This window comes from Pipra filicauda, unplaced genomic scaffold (assembly GCF_003945595.2).
Source record: "Pipra filicauda isolate LSUMZ 115617 unplaced genomic scaffold, ASM394559v2 scaffold95_size2449627_pilon, whole genome shotgun sequence".
Lineage (NCBI taxonomy): Eukaryota > Metazoa > Chordata > Aves > Passeriformes > Pipridae > Pipra > Pipra filicauda.
Window position 1 is genome coordinate 834727 of NW_024105153.1, and position 25616 is coordinate 860342.

The window sequence follows — 25616 nt, forward strand, 5'->3', positions numbered from 1 at the left end:
CATTTCCACCTTCTGGTGTGCCCTCCCTCCAGGCTAAGGTTTCAAATCTTCAGACTGTAATTTGATTTCTTTTGGCTCACAGAAAAGTCCCTCTGCTTCAGTTGTTGGAAGCGAGAGAGAGTAGGGCAGGGCAGCAGGGCTTGGCTGCCACCTCCTGGCGTCTAGCCTCCTTCCTCTGCTGGACACACACCAAACCCCAACGAAAACAGAATACTCCAAAAATACAAATAATACCGGCACTGCCCTCTGGCTTCCTGAATTGAGCCCTTTCTAACTCAGCAGGAATAAAAGAGACTCCTAAAGGAGAAAGGGTATGAGATCGAGTTGCTGAGCTTAAATGAGCCAAGTTTCACAAATTAATATAGTTTTTATGTATATGAATATGCGTATGTTTATAGTTTGCAATAATATGAAAGCTTGTGGCATGCTACAGGAGCAGTTAACATCTTGCAGACAGAAGCTACAAGGCATCCAAAGTCGGTTTTCATTTCTAAAAGGTTAGTCAAACAAAATACACATTCTCAAAGGTGAGGTCAATATGCCACTCCATTACAAATTCTGCTTCAGCTTTAGATAAAACTTACATTTATTTGCTCCAGAGAAAAGCAACAAGGAAATAATTCTTATTCTTTCTCTGTTTCTTTGTCTTTTTCCCTGCTTATGAGAAAAAGAGAAATTTTCCTCACTTTATCCTCTAAAGATGAAATATATCCACTAAACACAATATTTCTGTTTTCTTGCAACATTCTGTTTATTCTTGATAAATACTCTCAGAGTTTTGAAAGCATCATATGAAATCTCCAACTTGCATCTTTTAAGACATGACAGAGTACAAGAAAAGGCTGTTGTGTGAAAAAAATACAAAACCCTCATATGTTGCCTGCTGTAATCCTGAAAATCTCAAAACTAGAAAACTGTGGTGTCAAAGTATTCTTGATTCACGGCCACAAGGCAAGCCTAGGAGAAACAATTCAAAAGAAATTAAGACATTTGTTTTGTATGCAAAGGGTGGTTCCAAGGCTTGGGACTGTGTGGACATGTGCACGAGGAAAGATTATGAGAAAAATCCATCAAATTAGTTTTCTCACATCAGCATTCATGAAAGGCAGCGCTTCATAAAACCTTCACATCAGCAAGTCACCACGGCTCCTCAAGGACATTAAAAGAACAATCAACTTCCCAAAACAACAGGACAAAGGAGATTTTTTTTTTGTTCAAAACAGCATCTCCGGGCCTTGATGTACCATCACTCAGCTAACAGAACATCTAAAGGGAGGTCCTATCATGTTTTTAATCCACCCAGACATGCTGAAATCTGTCCATCACAGATGAAGATCAGAAAGGCCAGGCCAAGAATTATAAAGTGACAATTTTCAGTAAGGAAGCCACAGTGAAGCCTGCCAAAGCCTGGTTGGCATTTGTCTCTAATTCCAAATAAATCCTATTGGGAAAAAAACCCCCAACCTCATGCTCCATATCTGGATGTAAGCGTACAGAAGAGATTAGCTGTTACTAAGAATAAGACCAACGTGCCCTGTGACGACAGCTGGATAACAAGCACTAACAATTGCAATTCTCCCAGTGTGAGCTGAGCACTGGCTGAAGTCAGAAAAATGTTTTCCTATGGATAAACTGGGGCTGATACCACCGCACCGAGCTGGTGGTGTTTAATCCCAGGCCTCTTCTGCACAGATATCCCTGCGCCCAGCACATGTGTATCAATCTGGTGTTTGGCATTAAAGCTACAAATACAACACTGTGAAGAGGATTTCCCTGTGGTTAAAATCTGCTTTTCTGAGGTGCTGCTCCCAGTGTGACCAATAACCGTGTGTCTTTTAAGTCCTTTCCAACTCTCTTACAATGCTCACAGCAAATTAAAAGTGCTGAGTAACGGGGTATTCAGCAAGAAAAAAAACCTCTATCCAGACCATTCCAGCTCCAAAAGAATATACATCCAATTTTTCCATCAGGGGTTGTAAAAATGAAGACTCAGTGCTGGTACAGCTGAGAGGATGACGTGACCCATGTAGCTCATTGGTGCTGCAATAGCACCTCAGCGAGTCAGGCCCCACCATGCAAGTTCTATGTCAGGATCTCTTCACATGTTGGAGATGGATGTCTGGGAACTTCTCACAGATTTTGGCCTTGTTATCACTTGTACATCTCCATCACTGCAAGCCATGGGGGCAGACTCTTGTCTTGCTGGGCTTTCTGAACTAGACCACCACCAAATTGCTGCTCTTCTCTCTCCTCCAGCTGCAGTAACTGCACTGGTACCTCCCCAGCTGTAGAGGGAAATAAAATCCATCTCTTCGCAAGCTTCTGCCCCTTACCTTGAAGTGACAGTGCTGTCCTCCAGGCTGCTTTGACACATTCACTACATTGCTACGAACAGCAGAGAAAAATGTTATCTGCCAAACAGAGAGGTGAATAGATCTCATTTTAGTTATTATTTTCCAGAAAGTTCTGGAGTCCATTCTTTCAAGCACAAACCAAAGAAGAATACAGAAGTTAAAATAATTCTGTAGAAGGCAGTTTATTGCCAGTTCAAAATGAGCTCTTTTGCTGTTGTTCATTGAATCCTAAAACTATCCTATTTTATCTACTGCTATGAAAACCTGTAAGCTATAAATATTATATAAATTATATATGATGTCTCACACTAGTAATGTTTTACACTGGGTCAGCACCAACAGCCCCCTACAGATCACATAGTCATGCACAGCTTTATTCGTGCAAGACATGGACCCTCTCCATACTACAAAAACTTGCTTTGAAGAGGACTCGGCAGCCCACACACGCCATCAGACTGTGCCTTAAAACCCCTCTGTTTCTGTTGTGAGAGACAGCAACTGCAAGAGGCAGAGAGAGTTTTATAATGCTGATGAAGCAGCCTTTGCAGATGCAGAATTCAGCCTTATAGATTAGGTGATTAAACAATTATATAAAAACACCTGGTTTAGATATCCATCTTCCTCATCTAACTCTTTGCTTTCAAAGTCATACTGACTAAAAAGAAAAAAAAAAAGACATAAAATGCAACAATGGGCATAAGCCCTGAAGCACTGCAGGCCTCTCAAACAGCTCCCTCTCTCCCATGGCCCTGCGCTCTCCTGCAACACACTCATCAGTTGAGAAATGTTTTTGACACGTGGTGAAACAATAATTCCATTGATGGCAATGAATACCTTTTTCAACGGAGCACTGTGCAGGAATATCTCAATCTTGAAAGCTCACCTGTTTTTTTCCTCTGAATGGACTGTGTTTACCTGCCTTTACTACAAAACTCCAGCAAGGCCCAGGGTCAGTACTCCCCTCTTCCTTCCTCAGCAGATAAGCAGTAAGACATGTAACGAAAGGATTAATCTGGACAAGAAGCTTTGCAGTGCAGCACTGCAGCACACTCTATTCCTTTTGGACAGACTGGAGGTAAATCTTAGTTTTTCCTCCCACATAGGGTATGCACCAGCTTTCAGGTTTTAATAACATTCTCCAGTGCAGCCAGAAAAGGAAAATCATTTGATGGGGAGACGCTTCCAGCTAAGTACAGCCTGCTCCAGCAGCAGACACTGTTATTTAGCAACACTCAGCAATTCAACAACATTACATAAGACAAAAAGAATATATTCTATCAGCTGTCATCCTCCTAACTGAGGCTTAGTGAATAACATTTCTGTTATACAATATTAGATATATATACATATATATATATGCAAATAACATTGAATAAGTTAAAATGTGTTTAAATACTGTCCTACTATAGAGGCAAACAATCTATAATCATGAGAAACATGGTTTGGAATACAAATAGGAGCAGAATTCATTCCAAACATCACAGATACCTGAGATGCCACTTGCTTCGAAATCTCTAAGATGCCACAGGGATTTCCTACCTTCGGTCTAAGTGTGAGGTGGGGAAGAGAAAGAACAGCATAGGATTAAATTTAAATCTCCTAAATTAAGCCAAGGTCAGAATTATCCATGACGGAACTTGGCTAAGACAGACGATCCTCTCTGCTGCTGTCCTTGATAATCATCTTTCCTTTCTCTCTTCCCTCAAAAACAGTATTAAAAAATTAGGGAGAAGGTCTATTTTTCACCTGAGGATGAAAATATTTTTTGTTAGGTTCTCCAGAAGTGAATTGACACAATTTTTTGAATGGAACACACAGTTACGTACTGAGTGCACAGCAGAAGTATTGTGCACTGGCAACTGAGGCTGCCACTGCAGGTACTTGTGCATAGAGCTGCTGCTGCCACAGCACCTCATACTCTGTTTCCATGTCTATTTTCAGCTTGAACTGACACAACGCTGTCTGCCAGGACTCATTTTTGTCCAAAGGAAAACTTGCATATTTTGTGATGTTTGACGTGGAACTCTGTCATTAGTTCTCCTACAACTAATTTTTTCCAGTGAAATGACTACAAGAGCTTAGCTGAATCATGTCTTTACACTACCCCCCGAAGTTATATGTTTGCTTGTGAGGGGGGACATCAGCAAACAACAATTTATATAAATATATTTTAAAATAGAGTAAAATGATTGTATTTCGGCTTTATTTCTGGACAGTATTCACCAAGGGTGACTTACAACTTCAGTACAAAGATTAGAAATAGTCTTTCACAGTTTACTTTGATAATTTATGCTTTCTCAAAGATACTCACCTACACCTTCGAAGCCAGAAATAATTCTATGCATTCCAAGATAAATGTCATCATCTGTTCAAACTACGCCTGAGAAAACTAAGGCAGAGGTACCAGCTGTAACATGAACATTTGCCTGCTGATTGAACGAATGACTGAACAATTCCTCAACCATCTGCAGTTTGGCTCAGTCACACAAGGTTAAGTAGTCTTTCAGTTATTTCAGACTAATACCTAAATCAATACTGGAGAATGGAGAAGCAAAAAAAAGTTTCAAATGCCACATGTCTACCACTAAAAGGAGATCGAAGGTGCTCCCGGCTTTAGTAGCTTTTGCTTTCATTCCTTTATGAAACTGTTTCATTATAATTGGTCAGCAGAGCCAAGTAGAGAGTTAAGTGCAAAATGTCTGTTCCTTCCAGACTTGATAGTAACGCAGACACAGCCAAGGCCAGCACTCCTCTACATGGGGCTTCTGTATTCAGCTTTTTTGCAAAAATGAGATACTTTTTATCCCTTTGAGTCCACGCTGCAGACAGACAAGTATTTTTTGGCTAGTAAATGCTAGCAAGCATTTACTTTCTGCTTATAGGTATAGCAACCAAAAAAATATTTCTGTAGGAATTGCTCCTTCGTGCCACAGAGCACAGCAACCTGAGCTGCTAAACTACAGCTCCCAGAAGCCACATAGATTTCAGCCAGAGTAGCATGAGAACCACTTTGCTACCCCACAACAATTCTGACACCAGGACTTTTGATGTGAGGTAGCTTTTCAAGAGCCATACTACCGATTTCAAATTTCTTACTAAAAACACCAAAAAGACAGCAGACTACCTTTCCACAGGGCACCTTGTTTCAGTCAGAGTATTTTCATGGAAATTTTCAGAACTGTGATTCATTCTTTTCCAGGGGTGAGGTCTCCAGTCTTTCATTAGGTTTCATCCTTTAACAAAGTATAATTACAGCTCATTGCACTTTTTCATTCTTACTTGTCATATGTAAATCCTACTTGGACTGAAAATCATCCAGTGTTGAACTGGATTTTTCTTGTATAGGTACTCTGAATATTCTTAAAAGAAGCAATTGGCCTTTACTCTTATTCAAAAGACAACATCTGCAGAATTGCTTTCCAATTTCATACTTACAATTAAGACTCCAAAAAAATGTGCCATTTTGTAATTCGGTAATGTATTTCTTGCAGCATTTAAGTCTTTTCCCATACATTCTTGGTGCTAAACTGCCATGACATTTTTCAATACTTCAAATAGAAAACTGCTCTTCAGAACACAGCAGGATTTAATGTGGATTTTATGGTCGAGGAGTACTGACCAAAACTATGCAAAAAGAACATACACATATACATTAACTGGGACAACAGTTATGACCTTTATGCTTTATAGTCTGGGAAGATCAGTGGAAAAATAATTAAAGCACATTTTTGAGATGGCATAGCAGTTCTGAAGCATAGGGCAGTGCCCCCTGTCTGCATGAGAATGTGTGAATTCACATATTCTCACAAGGAATGGGGTTACAAAACTTCGTGTATTTCTGAGTAGCAAGTCCATTTTCTTGAGGCAGCTTGAAGAAGCAACAGGTTGTGTTCCTTCTATGTAACCAGTATCTGCATTCAAAATTTTCAAGATTCAAAACAGGTGGATTCAAGAAGACAGAATGTCCACTTGCTCGTAATGTACATTCTAGCAGTTCAGAGACCTCACCACCAGGTACTTGGGGCAATATCACATCCTGTGCCACAAACATACTTGAAAGTAAAAGAAAACTATGCCAAAAATCTTAATCTTTATGAATTATTTTAATAAACCAAATATGAAGTGACAAACACAGGTCAAGGAAAATAACACAATTGTTTGGGGGGGGGTGTCTGAGGCACCCAAGGAAGATAAAACAAAACCAGCCCCACCAGATGCTGACAGAAGGTAAAGATACAGGAATAACTGAGGACTATTTGAGGGAAAACAAGAAAGCATAGTGACAGAGATTAATTCTCACCAAGAATGTCAACCAAATCATATAATCATTAAAATTTTATGTCAAGTGCTTAAATAAGGTGTCTTTGTTTCTTAAAGCAGTGAGTCCACAGAACAATAGGGAATGGACTACCCCTGAATTTGTGGCAACAGGTCCTATAGAGCATATTCCAGATTCTCCAAATACTGGAGACAGAGGTGGCTAAAAAAAGAAGTAGAGGAAGTGAGGACCCTTTGTTACCCAGCCTGGTCTCAAAAACAGAATGTGTTTTCTAGACCCCATAATCTTTGGCATAGGTTCCTTTATCAATGTTTGCGTGAGTGCTTTAATCCCATGACTGTGAAGGTTGCAGCAGTCAGTTTCTCATATACCAGAAACATAAGAGCAGCAGTAAGGACTGTCTGCAGGAGCTTTGCTTCAAGGCCTTTGTAGAGTCCCACTAATCCAAAACGCCTAAGGAGGAGAAAAAAAACCAAACAAGAAAACAAGTGTGAATAGCTTTCTATAAGTAAATCAGTACACTACAATGAAGAATTAATATCACAAGTAAAAGATAACCGTAGGAATCTTAAACCCATTCTTGATCTCCAGTGCCAGCTACCTTTAATAATATTTTAAAGAGAAAATTCTGCAGAAATTAAAGGTCTTTTGTGCAAGAAACCTGCTTTTCAAGATGAGAGTTGGAATGAATTGGTATCCATATGTATCCTTAATGCCACTTACTATACAGATATTTAGGAGAATTTGGGTTTGTGGACTTATTCTGCAAGATATTACAAAAACCAGGTTGACTGAAATGGTAAGTTTAAGGGAGGCAAAGAAACAAAATTCAGATCCAGCAACATTTTCACCATATTAGTAATGCCTAAGTCTTCTATATCATGGTAGGAGAAAAAAAAATGGGAAAGCTCACCTCACTCTCTGTTGAAGAAGGTAAAGAACATTTCTAAGACTGCCTAGTGTTCGGTTCTCTGGGTTCAACCTGTGGCGTCCAAACTGAAAAAAAAACAAAGAGCATTTTCTTGTACTATTTCCCCACAGTGCCTGGCAGAGAATGCCACACATACACGAAATCTGGAGAGCCTATCTTAAACTTCTTTAAACATTTTCCATGTCATATGGCCATCAGCTTGGAACTAACTGAGGCCAAAGCTCACAAAGCAAGCATTAAAACTGTATAGGCTACAATAATTTGTTTTGGTTTTAAGATGGATTCTACCAAAGTGTTACACATGGCCGTATTTCCTCTTTTGGTTGCTGTGGAAGAAAGAGTTTTCAAGATTTCAAAAGCATAATTTGCAGAGTCTTCGTAGGGATATGACATTCAAAGCAAGTTCCTTCTGGCTTGCTCAGCTTTCACTTGACAAAGATTCACTCACACATCTGCAAACCATTACTACATTGAGATTGCACAGCTGAACACAAAATTTATCTGCCCAACAATGGTCTTGAAGCAAAACACTTATGTGTGGACTGCTGTGGAAGAATCCAAAATTGTTTGATCCACCTACCTGGCCTAAATAATATTTCTTTTTTACTCACTGCACTTGCCTATCCCCAAACTGGTTTTCAGTAGGCACAACAGCTGCTGCTGTAGTTTTGTGTCTCAGAGCTAAACTAGCAACTTCAGTAACTCCTTTTCTAGCATTCACTGATACTCTCATCTGATCCAGGTCAATAGTACTGTCAGCAAGCTGTAACTATGAATTATTAATATACAAGAGTGGCACACTTTTGTATTTATAACAGCACAGCCTCATAGCTTTTGAAGCCTGTATAAAGCCTCTGTGCTAAGAAAGGTGAACTTGAACAACTGCAAATGGATGATTTTTTCCCAGAACTTGCTGAAACAACTGCTGCATCTTAGGTATAAGACATTACCATTGACAGTAGGTGAAGTATGCAAGCTGATTTAGGCAGTTCAGAAACTTTAAGAAAATGCCAGGATGATACCGTGTGTCTCAACAACTCAGATGGAAACAGCAGCAAGAGAATGCTAGTGAAACTCTCCCTTTATTAGCTAAAATATGTGCTCAAAATCCACAATCTTCTCACCAGCAACTAACTCATTTGGTATTGATTAATCAGTATTAAGAATTACTGTCAAAGACTCAGACACCCCCCCAAAAAACTGCCAACTAGGTTCCAAGTTACAGTGTCAGTCACTGCCCAGATTACTCATAGCCTTCCAAACTATACCATGATTAGGTGCTTCATTCTCCTCTTTTCTCCACCACTGGACAATTTTTGTACTGCAAACAAAGATTCATCAAGAGAGAAAAAAAAACATTAATTTCTCACTAGGATGTTAACAGTTCAGTGGTTACTGCAGGAGATTTCCCAAAGGGACTAGCATTCTCTGTGAAAGAGAAAAGAGACTTTAAAGAGAAGTTCTTCAACCAGGATCACTAAGAATATTAAGTGTTGCTATATCTCCAGAGGCAATTTTAATTTATCTGCTTTTTACTGACACATAGGCTAAAGAACAGTTTCACTGCATAATGAGTAAAACCAGCATCATGTATGTCATGTGTCATCCTGAAAAGGAGATAGACATATGAAACAGCAAGGCTGGAAGCTGCTACTACTGTCAATTAATTACACAGGATAACTGTTCATTTTATCAAGAAGAGTGCTGTGCCAAACAGCTGAAAGCAAAGGTGCAGAACCTTCATTACAAAGAACCCTAATAACTTTCAAACAAAAGTAGGTTTCTAAAGGTTAAAGGCTGAAAAGGAAAAAAAAAGAGTCCTATACTTCTACTTTGATGACAGAATTTCGTTATGATGTGTAAGTTTATATGAATTAAGTTGAGCTTGTATTAGCTTCTGTGTAAATCTGCTAAAATAGTTTCAAAAAACTCCCTACAACTATATAAAGCATACTTCATGCAGAATGCTATTTCTGAAAATACTAAACCTTTATTCATAGTCTTTTTCTTTAGCATCACTTAGTGTGAGTATCAAAAACTTCAAACACAACAATGCTAGCTTTAGATTAGGAAATGCATCATGAAGCAGAGCATGTCTGAACTGGACAGTTCAGGTACAACAGATGCATATTTCTGCTGTTCTCAGCAGACGTGTTCAGGGTTCCTGGCTATTCTTTCATAGAGCAAAGGGACCGAAGTCACACCTAGGGACTGCAGAACTAGAGAGAGGGTGCTTGTGTTCCTCACCATCACAGGGAGAGGACAGTCCTGCATGGAGAAGTATCATATAGGCCACTTCATTTCACAGTGGGCCACTGTGAGAAAAATCCCCCCTCCCACCAGGACACTGATGGCTTAGCTGTGCTCCCACAGAAAGGCAACTCATCACTGCTTGGGAAGCCAGCAGGGAACTGGCTCACTGCAGCTGAGGTGAGCAGGAAGCTGCAGCTGGGCAGTACACCAAGCTGGCAGCACAACTTACCAAAGCTGTTGTTCTTCTGTCATCATGAGACAGAAGAATTTCATTCAAAAAGCTAAAAGGAGACAGATGAAACATGAAACCACAAGACTGTAGCCACTTCTATAGCAACCATGGAAAGGAACAAGGGCTGAAGCTCTTATAGGGATGTAGCCCCATGAAACCTGCACTGCCGTGCAATGCTCAGGCTAAAACAGAGCATTCCAACTTTCCTTCCAGTTCTCCTTCACACCAGCAGAAAAAGCATCACAAATTAAAAACAGACTGATGTTGCAACTTATCCAAACAGAGCTATATTTGCTTAAATATTTTTTGTGTCTGTCACTCCAATAATAGAATTCTTGTTATTAGTTTAGCTTCTGAGGAGTGTCCAGGCTGTTAAAAAAGGATAAGACATTGAATGAAAGCACTAGCTCAGCTGATCGAAAATTATGAAAATTTCAGGAAAGATGGCAACTGACAAAATTACACAGTAAACGTATTCAAGTCCTGTTGCTTTGAAATATAGCACCCAAAGTATCTTTTTACAGGCTATGAAAAATCAAAATACATTTATTTCATTCTAATTAGAGAGAAGAATAACTCAAATAATTAAAAAATTGCTTGAAAATTAGTTGAAAATTAATTCTTCCAGATGTACAATTAACAAGAAAATTCCTATATTAGAGAAGTCTGAAAAGTGATACCCTTAGCACAGAAGGCTCGTTTTCAATAATTCAACTAATTCTCAGAATTTAGACAAGTTTTAGAACATAATGACTTTACCATTAATTTAAGGCTTCTCCATACTTAGGAAAATAGCATCATATTTCATGTGGAAAAGTTTATTAATATTTAACTGTTATAAAAACAGATTTAAAAGCACAGAAATTAAAGTACAATATGCTTATGCATGGCCAGGTCTCCTCCTTCCTCCCTGCTAACAAGTTTTGTCTTGTGTCAATATTCCAACAATATTGGTACATCCTGAAAGGAGCAGCATTATCCAGCATAGATACGAGCCGAAAGTAAGAAAAAGTGCAAGTGTTACCATTACCACTACAATTAGCCTAAACAGCCAGGCAAGTGGTTAAAGATGTTTATGAGGGACCTCAGCTTCCCCTGATGAATCATATTCTGGATACTGACAAGGTCAGATCATCATCCAAACAACAATGCCTATGAACAGAACGTTTCTTTTATTACTCTAGGTCATCTGGAAACAGATTGGGTTTAGAAGATTTAAATTTAACTTCTCACTTGATGCATTTTCCTTTTATATTCAAAGAAGTAAATGTACGTTCTTGTAGTGTGTAAAAGCAGCATAGTGCATCAGCTTCTGTACCGATGCACCACGCTGGCAATCCTACCAGCTACATGAAACAAATGTGCACCACTAACATCAAGTTCGATCAGAATCCAAGAGGAGAGACATCCTAATCACTGGCCTGCACCGTGCAAAAATACCTCCCAGAATGATGGGTGCAATAATTCAAATAAAAACTAGCCATATGAATAACGCTTGCATGATACAGAACAAGTCAAAGGCAGAGTCACCCTGAAACAAAATTATTACTTACCCTCAGAATTGACTGTACTGTCTGCAGAGGATAAGTGAGGGTCGTGGCAACTGCTTTGGCTATTGCACCAATGACAAAAGCATCCAAAGATGTGAGCTGTTCAACAGATAAAGAACATATTTATTTTCACATTGTACCAAAACAGCCAGTTACCCATATATGTTTGGGGATTCAGTAGAGGTACCAGCTACCAGATTATCTAAGGATCTCTGGCACGAAGATTTCATGAAACCCCTAGATCTTCTCAATTTAAAGAGTCAGTCACAGTTCAACCAACTTACTTGCCCACAACTAAAGTTTATTTTTTCACTTCTACCTGCTTTTGCATTTATATAAGGCCATACAACTAGACCAATTTAAATCACCAAGAGTAGACAAAAGATAAGGAAGTATAATTTTAAACGTATCATCAATAGGCATTTCAGGTTTTGCAACTAAAACTAACAAGTCACACGGTGCTTGTGAAAAGGTGACAGTGAAAGACTCCTTGAACATCACCCTGTAATCCTGAGGCATAATTTTAGTCTTGATGACATAGGCTAAAAATCTCATCCCCTATTACTTAAGAACACCTGCTGGAAGCCCATCCTCACTGCCAAAGCCCACACTGTTCCAGGATGCACCAAATATATTGTTATAACCTATACTGATTACAATGCATCTCAGTCTACCAGTGTGAATTAATCAAGGAAAATAAGTAGGTGCCCATATCAAAACGTGCTTGAAATTTCCAAAATATATTGATTGCAATCACAAAAATGCTTACACATGCACATCCTAAAAGGATCAATCTGATATATTTAAGACAATCAGGAAAAGACCAAACAGGAAGAAAAATATTGTCCAAAATAAAAATTACCATTGCTAGGGAAAAAAAGTATTATTTTCCCTCTCCACTGATCATGGATAAAGAAATGCCCTAATTTAAGGTGGAACTAAGGAATTTAAAAGAAATACAAGAAATAAATATATAAATAAATATGTCATTAGCCAAGAGGCAAACAGCAATGCAGAGGGAAGCTCAGCTCATCACACAAAAAATGTACTGTCCATAATGTAACTGGGTAGATCCATCAGGCACAAATGGAGTGCTACAGCTGCAGTACTAACTAAAGACAGTAAAAGTCTGAAGCCTCATTGATAGTGCAAAAATCTCATGTAAAAATAATCTCACTATGTCTTGAGGAAAAACAAGATAGCTTTGAAACATACTGATATGACCTAACATTTTAAATCAGACAATGCATCCTAAAATCATAAATTAACAGCAAAAAGCCAGAGCTTAAACATATATTATGTTATGACATTATCTGAAAATGTAACGCAAATGCTTTTCAGTTTGCCAGAACATAAAAGAAACATGACTTCAGCTGAGATTCTACATCTGATATAGTGAAATACAACAGAATAAGAAAAAAGAATGGAACTATAAATCAGGGACAGAAAAGTGATTATGCTTCTATTTAGAGAATCGGGAAGGTATGGTTGCAATATGGTTCAATTCTAGTGTCCATCCGTGGAAAAATTACACTGAAGAATTGAGGGCTTCAAGAAAAAAATGTTATTAAAATGACAGGGCCCAGAGAAAACCTGTGATACTTTGAAGGTTCTATATACTTGATTTACTGGAGAAAGTGTTAAAAGCAGACTTATAAAAGACATATTAGAATTGAAATCTCTAATTTAAATCTAGACTTGTGAACAAATGTAAACAAATGCGGACAAGAGGTGCAGTTCTATTTTTACAGGTAGAGGAATTCATCACAGGAATATCTTTCCTAAGGACATGAAAGATTGACACCTCATTTCATGATGCTAGATCCTTTTTAGATACACTAACTCAAAAAATCCCTCCAAAATATAAGAATGAAAACCAAACCTACACTTCTGAATTTGTTCAAGTGGTGCATATCAAAGAACCTGTCTTATAACAGAGCATGTTCACCATCTGGCCTCAAAACATACTCACTTGCAGCTGCTTTTTCAAAAGCTTTCGTTTAAAGCCTTCATAAAACATGAACTGTATGGCAGGATTGAAGACCAGAAGCAAGGAGGGGAAAGTACCGTTCCACAAAGCTAAGACTCCTTCATCTCTTATTATCTGATGGAAGGCATCTGAGACAAAAGGTGGGGGGAAAAGATCATTAAAATTCTGAGTACAAAACACTTACCATAAAAGGTAAGAGAAGTTATACTTAAAGCCTAATACTCAAAGTGTATAAAAATTCACATCAGACTTCTATGCAACTATTTTTACCTTCCATTTTAATCTAGAAGTTAACAGAAAGGTACTGACAAAGGAGGTTCTTGCTCACATCACCACCAACATAAACAAAGCTTATCATCTGCAGAGACACCCTGCTCTTTTTAGTACAAGCATGGCATCAACATTAAAGTCTTCTAAACCTTCTTCAAAATTACAACAATATTTATTTGATTGGTTGGTTTTAAAAGGAAGGCAGCCTGAACATGTGGATGATTAAGAGACTAAGGTAAGTGAAGTTTAATTTGCAGATTGTCTGCCCAAACTCAGACTCCCAGCTATCACTTCACAAGGCTCACTACTGCTCCAGTATCTCTATAACGTACAAAAGGCATTTTAGTCACAGGGGTGCATACTGCAAAGTCTTAATTACTGTTAGAAATAGCAAAGTCCAGTTTCCCGTAAAACTCAATGACTGCAAAGTGACAGAAGCATAGCTATTACAGGGTGAAACCAGTTATATGAACAAAAGTCTTCAAAGTCCTTGATATATTTCATTTCATGAACTTTTCTTTGGTTGAAGACAACAACGGGTGCTTACCTATTATGCCTCTATAATTAGTTGGTACAATGTCTTCATTTCTGAATTTTGCTCCCTGCAGCTTCAGACGTGTGTTCACTACCCAAAGAGGAGTGGTCAAGAGTACATTCACTACACCTAATGCAAAACACAGCACAAAGAAAAATCAGCAAGAACCAGAAGATTTAAAATTTACACCAGATATGATTTCATTATAAGGATATAAACTACAGACATTGAAGGAGAGCTAGACATTTAACTAACAAGCTGTCACTCTAATTCCTGTAGCCTTTGTTCAAAAATGTTATTACATGGCATTTTACCACAGTGATATAACCACCTTAAGAATTTCCTTACTTACTTCCGTCAACTATTTAGCCAGTCACTGTGCCCACACTGAAAGAACAAGAAACTGCCAACTATTCACCCCTTCCAAAAAATCAAAAAACCCAAATCAAAAATCCAAGACCTTAAAAAACCTTTTTTGCAGGTTTTTTTTAAATCAGCTTGTTTCTGTGTGGTCGCATGAGCAATTGTTCCTAAAGAATATTACTGGTAAACACAGGCACACAGCGGTAATTTTTCACGCTGGATTTGCTAGAAAGGTCTTTAATGTTATCATCCCTTCAAAGAAGCTACTGTACCATCCACACAGGAGGATGGAATGAAAAAAGAACATGGTCCCACTGGACCTGCATGTATCTAGGGACTTCCTGCCACTTTCAGGTGATAACCCAAAAACAAGTCTGAAAACTGACACCCAAATGCTTACAAGAAAATTCCTTACCTAATTGAAAATATTTCAGAATTGCATATCTCTTTTTCTCTAAATAAAAATAAAAGGCAACTATTACCTCTCCCTGCCACTTATCTTCAACATCTTAGTGACGATGCTTAGATACGTGGCAAACACCACGCCAGACACAAATACTGTACCAGACCACAACGGCATTGTGCTTTGTGCCAGAATTCACAACAGGAATGCTCTGTGCATCTCCTTACGAGGTGGGAAGGACATAAAGGAGCAATCAGAAAGAAGCAAGTCTGCATACACTGGGAGGTCTGAGCACTCAGTGTGACCTCCAGAAGACTTCATAAAGAAAAACATTAGACAGAATATACCAAAAAACACATTCTTGACAAAACGGAGATTTTTAAGTATTACCTGCAACAACTCCAAGAACCAAGTCTTTCCCAGTGGTTGAATGCTGACCTTTGACCCAGAGGGCTTTAAGACTATTAAATGTATAAAAATAAACAAAATTGGAGCAGCAAAGGCTGGAGATAACAGGGAACCATCCTCGATATGGTGCCAACCTAATGGAAAGCAAAAAGACACAGTAAGGATCAGCAAAGTATTTATGTGATCTGGTTGATTTTACATGTTGGTGGAGGACCCCAGAGATACAACACTGTATGTTACATAAAGTACAAAATAGATGTTTTTATATCAATGCTAACAAACCATACTAAATTAAGGAAAAAAGTAGTCCAGATTCTCACATAAAATTTAAAAATGGAAGACTAGTTACTGAAGTTAATATACTTCACCAAGAAGAGTTTTGCAAAGGATACGACCTGGGGCACGAGATCTGCAGGCAAGAGGAATTTCTAACAGATGCCTGGCAGTAAATTCTAGAGAAAATTAGTCAGGTCAGAGAAAAAAAAGACATCACCTAGTTAACTTTAACTATATTAATCATAGATGAAAAACCAAATATCATCTAAATCTGTCTTGATTTAAGAACGATTTCGTAACAGCTGACTAACAAAGCTCCCTTCTCTCACAGGCCTGATGAGCCTGTAAAACAGGGATACCTCAACAGCTGCCCTACATTCCCAGCATGTTCTACAACACATCCAAAAAAAGATAATGATACACACCTTCACTGGAGTTGCACAGAACAGGTAGAGAACTGGTATCATGTTAAAAGCATAATAAATCTCCTCCACAGCAGTAATTATGGAGGCTCTTTAGTATTCATTAAAATATTGGGAATACATAGAATATAAGGATCTCCAAGGAGGCTGTAAAAGATGTAAGGCTGGTAAACACACAAAAAAATCTGACTGCTTTTAGAATGTAAATGCTAGTTTTCTGTCTCAAATCCATCCCTCCTATGTAGCTGGGAATACACCACATTATTAAGACTGCTTCTGAAGTTACAGCCTTAGCTAAACATACAGTTATAATTACAAATTAAATGACTATACAGTTATTCATAAGTCATATTAAAACAATTTTTATATTACCTATCTCTTCTGTGCTGGAAAAGAAAAAGAGAAATCTGCTGTGGGGACTATGTCCTCTAACTGAGCGTGTTAGTTTGTTTTTTCTTGATTTATTAAGAACAATTTTTGATGATTATCAAATGAAACATCTTGCAGTACAAAACATGAAACTAAAACAAAACCCATGAGTTTATTTAAATGACTTAAGTTGTCAGTGGTAGCATCTGTAATTCACACACAAATAATTCTGCACATAAAAAACCCCTAAGTTTCCATTCCAAACTGCAACTTTGAGAAAAACTCAGTGTACACTAACAAACACCTTTCAAATCACCCAGAAAAAGACAAAGTGCAAGTAAGAAAGCAAAGTTGCTTGATAAACTTCTGCAGAAAGTCCATTAGCTAAACCTATTTGCTTTATCTAGATGAGAACAAGCAGCTCACAAAAGTATATTATGAGACAAGACTCTAAAGCTAATGTGAACAATACGTTTATGATCTCACATCACATTTCAGTTTTGCTGTTGTTTGGTGTGTTTTTGTTACTCCAAACACATCTCTAAAATTAGTACCATTGCCTAGCCAGGCCTTCCCAATACCTTGGAAGAAGCGATGTTCTTCTCTTGCCAGAGTTACTGATTCTTCAGTTTCACAGGAAAAGTAGGATGACCACTTTTGCAGTCTCTCCACCCCAGTTAACTTCTTAATTTTGCTTTTTAACTTTTTTCCTTTCACCTTTTTTTAACTGAAGTTTATTTGCCACCCTCACATGACAAAAGCAACACAGGAACGTGAACGAGAGGGATCACCAACTGGCAGAGAACTCCTCATGCGTACAACTGCCAACTGCCCAAGTTCAAAGGTGGCAGAACATTATGGGCCAAGTTAAACTTTTGTCAAGTTTAATGTCCTAGAAGCTCTAGTCTACTTAGGAGTTCCAGGGATTCCCTTAAGAAAATACTTCTAACAAGGACAGGCATACAACAGTTTTTCCCAGCCAGCTCAGCTTAGACTGTGGCAAATACAAAAGTGCAGCACAGCCGAAAATTAACTGCTTTTAGACAGATCTTGAATCCCACCAGCACAGAGTCATGTGTTATTTACTTCTACATGTTTAGGAGCAGGAAAAAACCTTCCAACTGGGAAACGTGTCTCAATTCTCCTTTTGAATCTGGCTCGGCTGCCCAGGAGTTTCATCTTGCTTATGAGAAATTGACACACCCAAGAATCCAGGCAGACAGAGCTGGTTGATCAGGTACCTGAAGGTCCCTTTGCATTTCTGAGGAGGCACAGCTACCTCTCTAATGAAGGCACAGTTACATCACTGAACAGATCAATTGCATAAGGTGCTCAAGAAAGTTAATCCTAATTAGCTAAAGATGAACACATAAGATTATGCAAGTCATATCACACTTACATGGAGACATTTCAATTCAGAACAAAAATCTGTTCACACAGATACGAGCTAACTAATCCACTTTAAAAGCAAAGTGAAATTAGTTTTAGAGCTTGTCTACATGAAGATAAGCAGAAAATTAGTATCTACTCACAAGCCTTCTTCTTTGATTATTTCCAAAAGAACTGCCGGTGTTGTCTTAGATTTCCGCTTCTCATCAACTGGAAAACAGAAGAATCAGACTTTTCGATTATTCCAATTTTTAGCACTATTTTTCAAGTCCTTATCCTTGTTTTTCTGAATATACCCCAGAAGCACTTGTTTCTTCTTCCTCATACAGGATAGATGCTCCCTATTTCTGCAGCAATTCCATAAAACATCTCCTTATTTTCATTTGCTGGGTAAGGCTACTTCCTTTTTTAATTTTTCCCCAAACCAGCAGGTTCTGCTGTGCCCCAGAGTATCTGTAGTTACCAATTCCTGATACTGGTGACATGAACTGAAGGTAGGCTTCCCCTAGGTAGGGGACTCGAATTGGGCCTGCCTAACTGCTCTCAAAATTGTTCCTTAGACACCAGACTAGCACCACTAGCAAAACCCTGTCTCTTCCTGCATTGAGAGCCGTCCAACAGCAATATGGTGCTCGTTTCTCAGCCACATACTTCTGACAACCTGGCCGATGATCTCCCTCGGGTTCTTAATAGAGCTTTAGTCACAGTAATAAAATGCTTGGTGATTCTGTGACTTTTGACCAGAAGACAGAGAGTCAGAAAAAAGTTTATACTCAGATGCGTTTTTGTAAATACTGGGTATTCCTAATCCCAGTTCTAATCCTGACTTTTTCCTTTAAACTATCCTCAGTTATAATTTTAGACTAGTTTTTCATGATAGTGCCCCTGCATTTTCAAGTGTTTTCAGCAGCCAAAACCAACAACACACAAATATAATCCTGTGCAATCTCACATCTTTGTTTTTCTCTTTCGTCTTAGATAACCATCTAAAACCCATGTTTGGCCACAGATCACACAGTCTTTTCAGCTAATTAAAAGGTTGCCCAATACTTTCAAAAGGAAGAATTACCTTCAGCTGGAAAAATGGTGTTAGTGTTAGACAGGTAAGATTTCTGTTCACGTAAAATATCCCCCTAGAACCACCCTTACAAGTGCCCAAGTCAAGACGAACAGAAACGCCATTGTACAAAGAAACTAGAGTTTGACACTTACCCTGAAGTCTAAGCCTAGCTGTATCCAAAGGAAAAAATACAGTCATTGCAGTCATACTGCCCTGAAAAACAAAATAAACTGGCTATATGGTGTATCAGTTGCTTGTACAGTGCCTGCTACACTCTTTGTAGCCCTTCGCTTCTCACCCAGAAACCAGTCTGCTGAGCAAGTTTAAAAAGGGGATAAACTCCAAGCAGAACAATGTCTATATGAAGTGGGTTTTGGTCCCATACTTACAAATCAGGGGTTTTTTTCTCTTGCATTAGATCAAGCCATAATTAAAACCATTAAAAGCTTTTTGCCCAAGGAGGACGTTTTTGAAGTCCAAGAGCTGATAAAGTGAGCATCAGCAGACAAATACACTGCACTTTTTCTACCTCTCATTAGTCTCAATACCCAAATTCTAGTTTAAAAAAAAACAAAAAAAGACTGACACAAACAACATTGTGTTACAATAACCTTGTTTTGAATAAGAAAACAATGACCAAACTGAAATTTCTGTTCATTAAAAAACTGATGATACATGTTTTTCAAGACTTAATCTAGCTTTACATTAAATTCCAGTTTAGGCAATAAAGATCAGCTACCAAGACACTCAGTGGCATGAATTACGTATAATGAATTCAATAAATCATGACCTAGATGTCACCAGATTCATGTCTTGTGAATCCAATGCCCTCTTCACTTCCTATGTGATCCAACCATTAAAGCCTCTAAATGGAGAAGCTATAAGACACCATCCTTTACAAAAGGTTAAATACTGTATTTGCAAATACCCGTATCTTCCATACAAGCAGCTGTTCCCTTTCTCTCCCTGCCATCACTCACCTTCTTCAGTTTTTAATACTCCAGCAATAATATTGCACAGCTTTTGGAAAAGAGATCTAACAAAATAAAAAAAAAAAGGCCCTGGCTTGGTGTAAACCTGTTTTCCATGCATCAAGTGATTGCTAAAACTGTGGCACTCTTCCATTAGCAGTCATGCAAACTGTTCAAATGGTGGGAAGGTCTGGGATACAGCAAGTCACACAAGTGCTGTGTTTAAAGCTCTTCTAGAGCTGTGTTACGCTATAAGTGAGCTTCGCCTCTGGAAACACTCCTGCTCCCAAGCAAGCTGCTTGGATTTATCTCTACTACCAGCAACAGAGGATTATTTTTCAGGTGGTGTTTCCTCACTAGGGCAACTCTTGGTTGAAGTCTTAACCAGATTTAGGTTTTCCCAATTTTCATAACACCAGGCAGCAGACGAAGGGAAACACTTGGCCACAATTACCTGGTTATTTTAACCCATTCCGTTTGGGCTCTTGCCAAAACGGTTGGTTCTGCTCTCCCACACACTTGTCCTGTGTCTGCTCATTCTCAGTACCTACCATGTACCCCGCTGGACAGCAAGTAGGATTAATGAACCCACCTGACTGAAAATTTATAAAAATATATTTCAGTTAGGTTAGTGCCAGCACGAAAAAGTGCCAGAAAGAGCCAAAACACACCTCCTAATGATGGCTGCACTACCGCAATTTTGAAGCCAACCTCAAAACGCAGTTACACACACCTACACACAGAATAAGACTGTACAGTCACTACAACTTCCAGCCTTCCCCTGCTCAATTTATCCTGCTTCCATCCTCCCAAAGTGAGATCCATCCTGAATCCTACTCTCAATGCAATCCACCATACAGCAGCAACATACACACACACACTTGCACTCAAAATTAGAAAATGGAAATGGGGAAATAGCTGGGCTAGTGTCACACAGGACAAACAGGTGGATGCAAGGCACAAAACAGACTACAGGAAGAGATCTACAATGATCATCTAGTCCAGCTGCCTGACCGCCTCAGGGCTGATCAAAAGCTAAAGCACATTGTTTAAGTACATTTTCCAAATGTCTTAAACACTGACAGGCTTGGGCCATCAACCACTTCTCTAGGAAGCCTGTTCCAGTGTTTGACTGTCAAACTGGCTTAAAACTTATAGGAAGTTGTAGTTGAAGAGAATGTCAAGAGATAACTAAGCTGACCTAATAGACCACTGCAAATAAAAGACAATTCGTACCCTCTTCCCTCCTTTTGCTAATTTGAGGGAAATAAACTCAGAAAAGCCAAGTTACTTTTCTCCTGGGTTTACAAATAGAACAAGGCAACTAGATGATGAGAAGGCTGCCAGAAGCATCATATGAAGAACACAGGATTTCACAGCTAGAAGGAAGGAAAACGAGACGGATGAGCTGGACCAGTCCTTTCCCCAGCAACAAAAGCCCTCAAGATAGAGTCAGATTCCTTGCTGAATCACACTTGAGACCAGCAGGGAAAGTAAGTCATAGTACTGGTTGGAGGAACAGATGCTGACATGTATGACCCTGCACTGTTGGAAGGATGAGGCTTTGCTGTCAGCCTTCCCACCACCTTCCTGTCAGCCCTGAATCTTGGTAGTTTGCCAAGTCAAGTCATTTTACTGCTGAATAATCACTAGGACAGGTACAGACTGGTTTATGTAATCTCAGGCTCTTGGTCAACTGTATTTGCACCCCTGCCTCCTCCAGTCTGGCAGCATAACTTTTCAGACACCTACACGATGGTGCAGACAAAGAAACTAATCTGGCTGAAAAACAATTTTTTCCGCTGGGCTACATCTTCAGTCAGATCAGTTCAATGATCAATCACAGTACCAGACAAACAACTGTGCAGTAGCCAAGAGGTGGCCAGAACAAATGGCCCGAGGTGACTGCTGCCAAGAAGAGCTGTACAGGACCAAAGCCTGGCATTCGGCTTTCTAAAAAACAGTAATAACAAAAAATTAAAACATATACAAAGACTAAATACTATGTTTCAGACAACATTGAGAGTCAAACAAAGCAGCCTGACTACTGCTAAAACGCTCCTATAAAATTCACATCCCTTATAGCTTTTGCAACAAGGTTACATTTTAGCTACATGCAGAGTAAAGAATACTTATGTAATTCGATTAAAGTTTACAGGAAATCAAGCACTGATTTTTTTTTTACTGCTCACAAAACTATTCCTTTGTCTCAAGTTCGACTAGGTAGCCTAGAAGGTATGCAAACTTTCAGTATATTAGAAGACAAACAAAATTTATCATGTTGTGATCTGACATGTGCTTCTGACTCAATACCTCAACACAGCTCTGTGTTTATGGCTGGATTTATGACTTCGGTTCACACCACAAACTTTGTACAGGGGCACAGCCTGATTACACCAATGTGTTTTCAAGGGTGAGAAGCTAACAGCGAGAGCTAAAGAGCACTACTGACTTCTGTAGAAGCCAGCAAAAGGAGAGTGAGTAGTATTTCGATAATGAGATAATCTGAGAGTGTTTCATTTTTTGAAAGCAGAAACAAAATCCCCATTGCCTTTGATGCTTAAACAAGCTGACTTAAAACAATTGAAGGAGCAGACAAAAATCTTGTGTTTATTTATAATAAAAGCAAAACATCCTTTAGTCTTTTTTTCCTTTTAGAATCAGCCTTTATCACAGAATCACAGGATAGTTAGGACTGGAAGGGGCCTCTGGAGATCATCTAGTCCAACCCTCCTGCCAAGGCAGAGTCACCTAGAGCAGGTTATGCATCCAGGCAGGGTTTGAATGTCTCCAGAGAGGGAGACTCCATGACCCCCCGGGCAGCCTGTTTCAGTGTTTATCGTTCAATAACATTTAGTGACTTTCACCCTACAGAAGACATGGAGAGTTCTTTCTATCCATCAGTATGCCCAACCCAACATGCTACATGCACCAAAATCCCTAATCTGTTGCAAGTAGAAGGCGGATTTGCTGTTAAGATATTAAGATATTCTGAAAAGAAAAATCCAAGGGCTGGGCATACTAGGAAATCTACCAAAGTTAAACACTACTTTCTAATTTACAAGCGTCATGGGAAAAAAATTTAATTCAGTAACTGATACAAATCTCCTCGGGCTGCACTGCACTCGCCTTACGTTTTGATTAACATCTATGCGCTGCCTCACCCTTCGCAACTCTTAAGCGTTTGTGAGGCCGTGGCAGGACGACGATGCCCGGTGCAGCTCTCGGACCGCACAGCTGAGGTGCTGCCCCTCTGCCTGAGCTTCTGAGAGGCTTCGATTCTCACCACCGCAGTGATGCTCAGCTCCCGACGCGCCTCGCCGGCTTTCTGAGGGGCACCCCTGCAGCTCCTGCCGGGCTCAGCAGAGGCTACGGCTGCTTGGGCCCAGCGCTGGCCCCGAGCTGCCCCGAACCCCGCGCCCGGTTCCCCGTCCCGCCGCAGCCCAACAAAGGCTGAGGGCGGCCCGCGCCCCCCGCCAGGCCGGCACGGCCCCCTCCCCGCCCGGCGCCGGCCCGCCCGCCCACCACGGCCCCGGACACGGCGTGCACCAGGCTCTCGTAGGAGGCGACGGAAGACATCGCGGCGGCTCTCGGGGTCTGCTCCGCCGCCCGGCCCTGCGGCCCCGCGGCCCCGGCCAGGTCCCGGCTGCCGCCCACCGCCCCCGCGCCCGCCATGGCGCCCGCCCCCGTCACGTGCCGCCGCTGGCCCCGCCCCCCGCCGGGGCCCGGGATGGGCGGGCGCGAGGGAGGCGGAGGGGCCGCTTGGGGTGATTTCCGTGGCTTTTGAGAAAAATATAGGATTAGGGATCCGGGAAATGCATTGTTCTTCCTTCCTCTGAAACTACAATAACGCCTTTTCCCTCCACCACCAGCTTCGCTTCGAGAAGAGGCGGCTGGGCGGGGACCGCATCAGTGTCTATCAGTATCTGGAGGGAGGGTGCCAGGAGGATGGAGCCAGGCTCTTCTCGGTGGTGCCCAGCAATAGGACAAGAGGCAAGGAGCAGAAATTCACGTACAGAAAGTTCCACCTGAACATGAGGAAGAACTTCTTTACTGTGCAGGTGACCATGCACCGGAACAGGTTGTCCAGAGAGGTTGTAGAGCCTCCTCACTGGAGATATTCAAGAACTGTCTGGACTCAATCCTATGCAATGTGCTCTGGGATGGCCCTGCTTGAGTAGGGAGGTTGCACAGATGACCCACTGTGGTCCTTTTCAACCCGGCCCATTCGGTGATTCCCTTTCCCAAACATTTAACATAAGCATTTAATTACAAAGAGGAAGCAATATTTAACTTCACATTCTGATTCTGCATTTTTCTAACTGCAGCCTCTTCTACTTACATAAAGTCTGGTATCTCTAAAGTAACACTTTTTCAAGATGATAATTTCTTATTTCTTATTCCATGTGGACCAGTTGAGCCTGGTGCATTTTCAAACAGGGGTGGTTTAGCCTGGAGAAAAGGAGACTGCGGGGGGGACTCCATCACTCTCTGCAACTACCTGAAAGAAGATTGTAGCAAGGTGCGGGTTGGTCATCTTGGTCATCTCCCAAGTAACAAGCTACAGGAAAAGAGAAAACAGTCTCAAGTTGCACCAGGGGAGGTTTATATTGGATATTAGGAAAAATTTTTTCACTGGAAGGGTTGCCCAGCATTGGAACAGGCTGTCCAGGGAAGTGGTTGAGTCACTATCCCTGGAGGTATTTAAAAGACATGCAGATCTGGCACTTGGGGACATGGTTTAGTGGTGGATGTGGCAGTGCTGGGTTTGCTGTTGGACTCGATTTTAGAGTCTCTTCCAAACTAAACAATTCTATGATTCTATTTTGTTTACTCCTTTTCCCTGTCTGCAAGTCCTCACTCCTCTTCCACTATCATGCCGAGAGACTGCTCAGGGCCTGCAGCCAAAGCACACCACTACAAACAGCCATCTTGGGTTTGTCACACCCTTTGGTGGCTGAGGATGGAATGAGAAGTCCTACCACAACAGCACTAGACACAGGTAACAAAGCCAAAGGACAGGGGAGCCACGGCTCACAGCAGTTAGTCAGGGCACACAACGACAAGGCTATTAAGTACAGTTTGGGAAAATGTCAGTAACCCTATAGCCTTCGCTTAACCTCTTATGTAGAAGAGGTTTCACAAGGTAGGAAGGATCTCAGAAAATTAAATGAGGTTGGATATGTCATAATTCATAAGGTCACTTGGGATGATACCTGTGTCTGTTCCTCTCCTTTTGGTTTTTTTCCCCATTCTCATGGGTTTCCAGATAGCTTCAAGGTTTTGCCTGTTAACAATCCCTCCCCTTTTCTTAGCTTCACCTGTACTTCAGAAAAAAAACATAACTAAAGATAGGAAGAAATATTTTCTTTAGCTTTGTATCATGCTACTCCTGGGCTCTTTGGTTTTGATTGTTACTCCGTATCTTTTGTTCTCTCTTTTCTGAAGAGAAAAACTAACTTCATAACTTGTTCTTCATATTTGCAGTTCCTAGTTCTTCGACCTCAACTCTCCAGCTGCCTCTTGCTTGAGCTGCAAGAGCTCTTAGTGCTTACACCTGT

The 25616-nt window shown here is 40.2% G+C and overlaps 1 protein-coding gene across 1 annotated transcript; it reads right to left on the reverse strand.

Annotated features, from left to right (window-relative positions):
- Positions 1-726: 726 nt before the first annotated feature.
- Positions 727-23744, reverse strand: SLC25A17 (solute carrier family 25 member 17). The gene is made up of 9 exons (XM_027722684.2): positions 23581-23744; positions 19237-19297; positions 18168-18234; positions 15551-15702; positions 14407-14523; positions 13572-13717; positions 11603-11698; positions 7547-7629; positions 727-7086 (listed from the first exon to the last, which is right to left on the reverse strand). Exons 1-9 carry the CDS (start codon positions 23728-23730, stop codon positions 6939-6941), a joined length of 1020 nt encoding a protein of 339 aa, XP_027578485.1. The 5' UTR covers positions 23731-23744; the 3' UTR covers positions 727-6938.
- Between the last annotated feature and the right edge of the window lie 1872 nt (positions 23745-25616).

What these genes read in the sequence shown, in the direction of transcription:
- SLC25A17 (XM_027722684.2), bottom strand. Translation starts at nt 23,730, where the DNA reads ATGGCGGGCGCGGGGGCGGTGGGCGGCAGCCGGGACCTGGCCGGGGCC. An exon ending in ATAATCAAAGAAGAAGGCTT is followed by an intron (nt 15,703 to 18,167) that starts GTGAGTAGATAC and finishes GCTTTCCATTAG; the next exon opens with GTTGGCACCATATCGAGGAT. An exon ending in CTTCTTCAACAGAGAGTGAG is followed by an intron (nt 7,087 to 7,546) that starts GTGAGCTTTCCC and finishes TCTCCTCCTTAG; the next exon opens with GCGTTTTGGATTAGTGGGAC.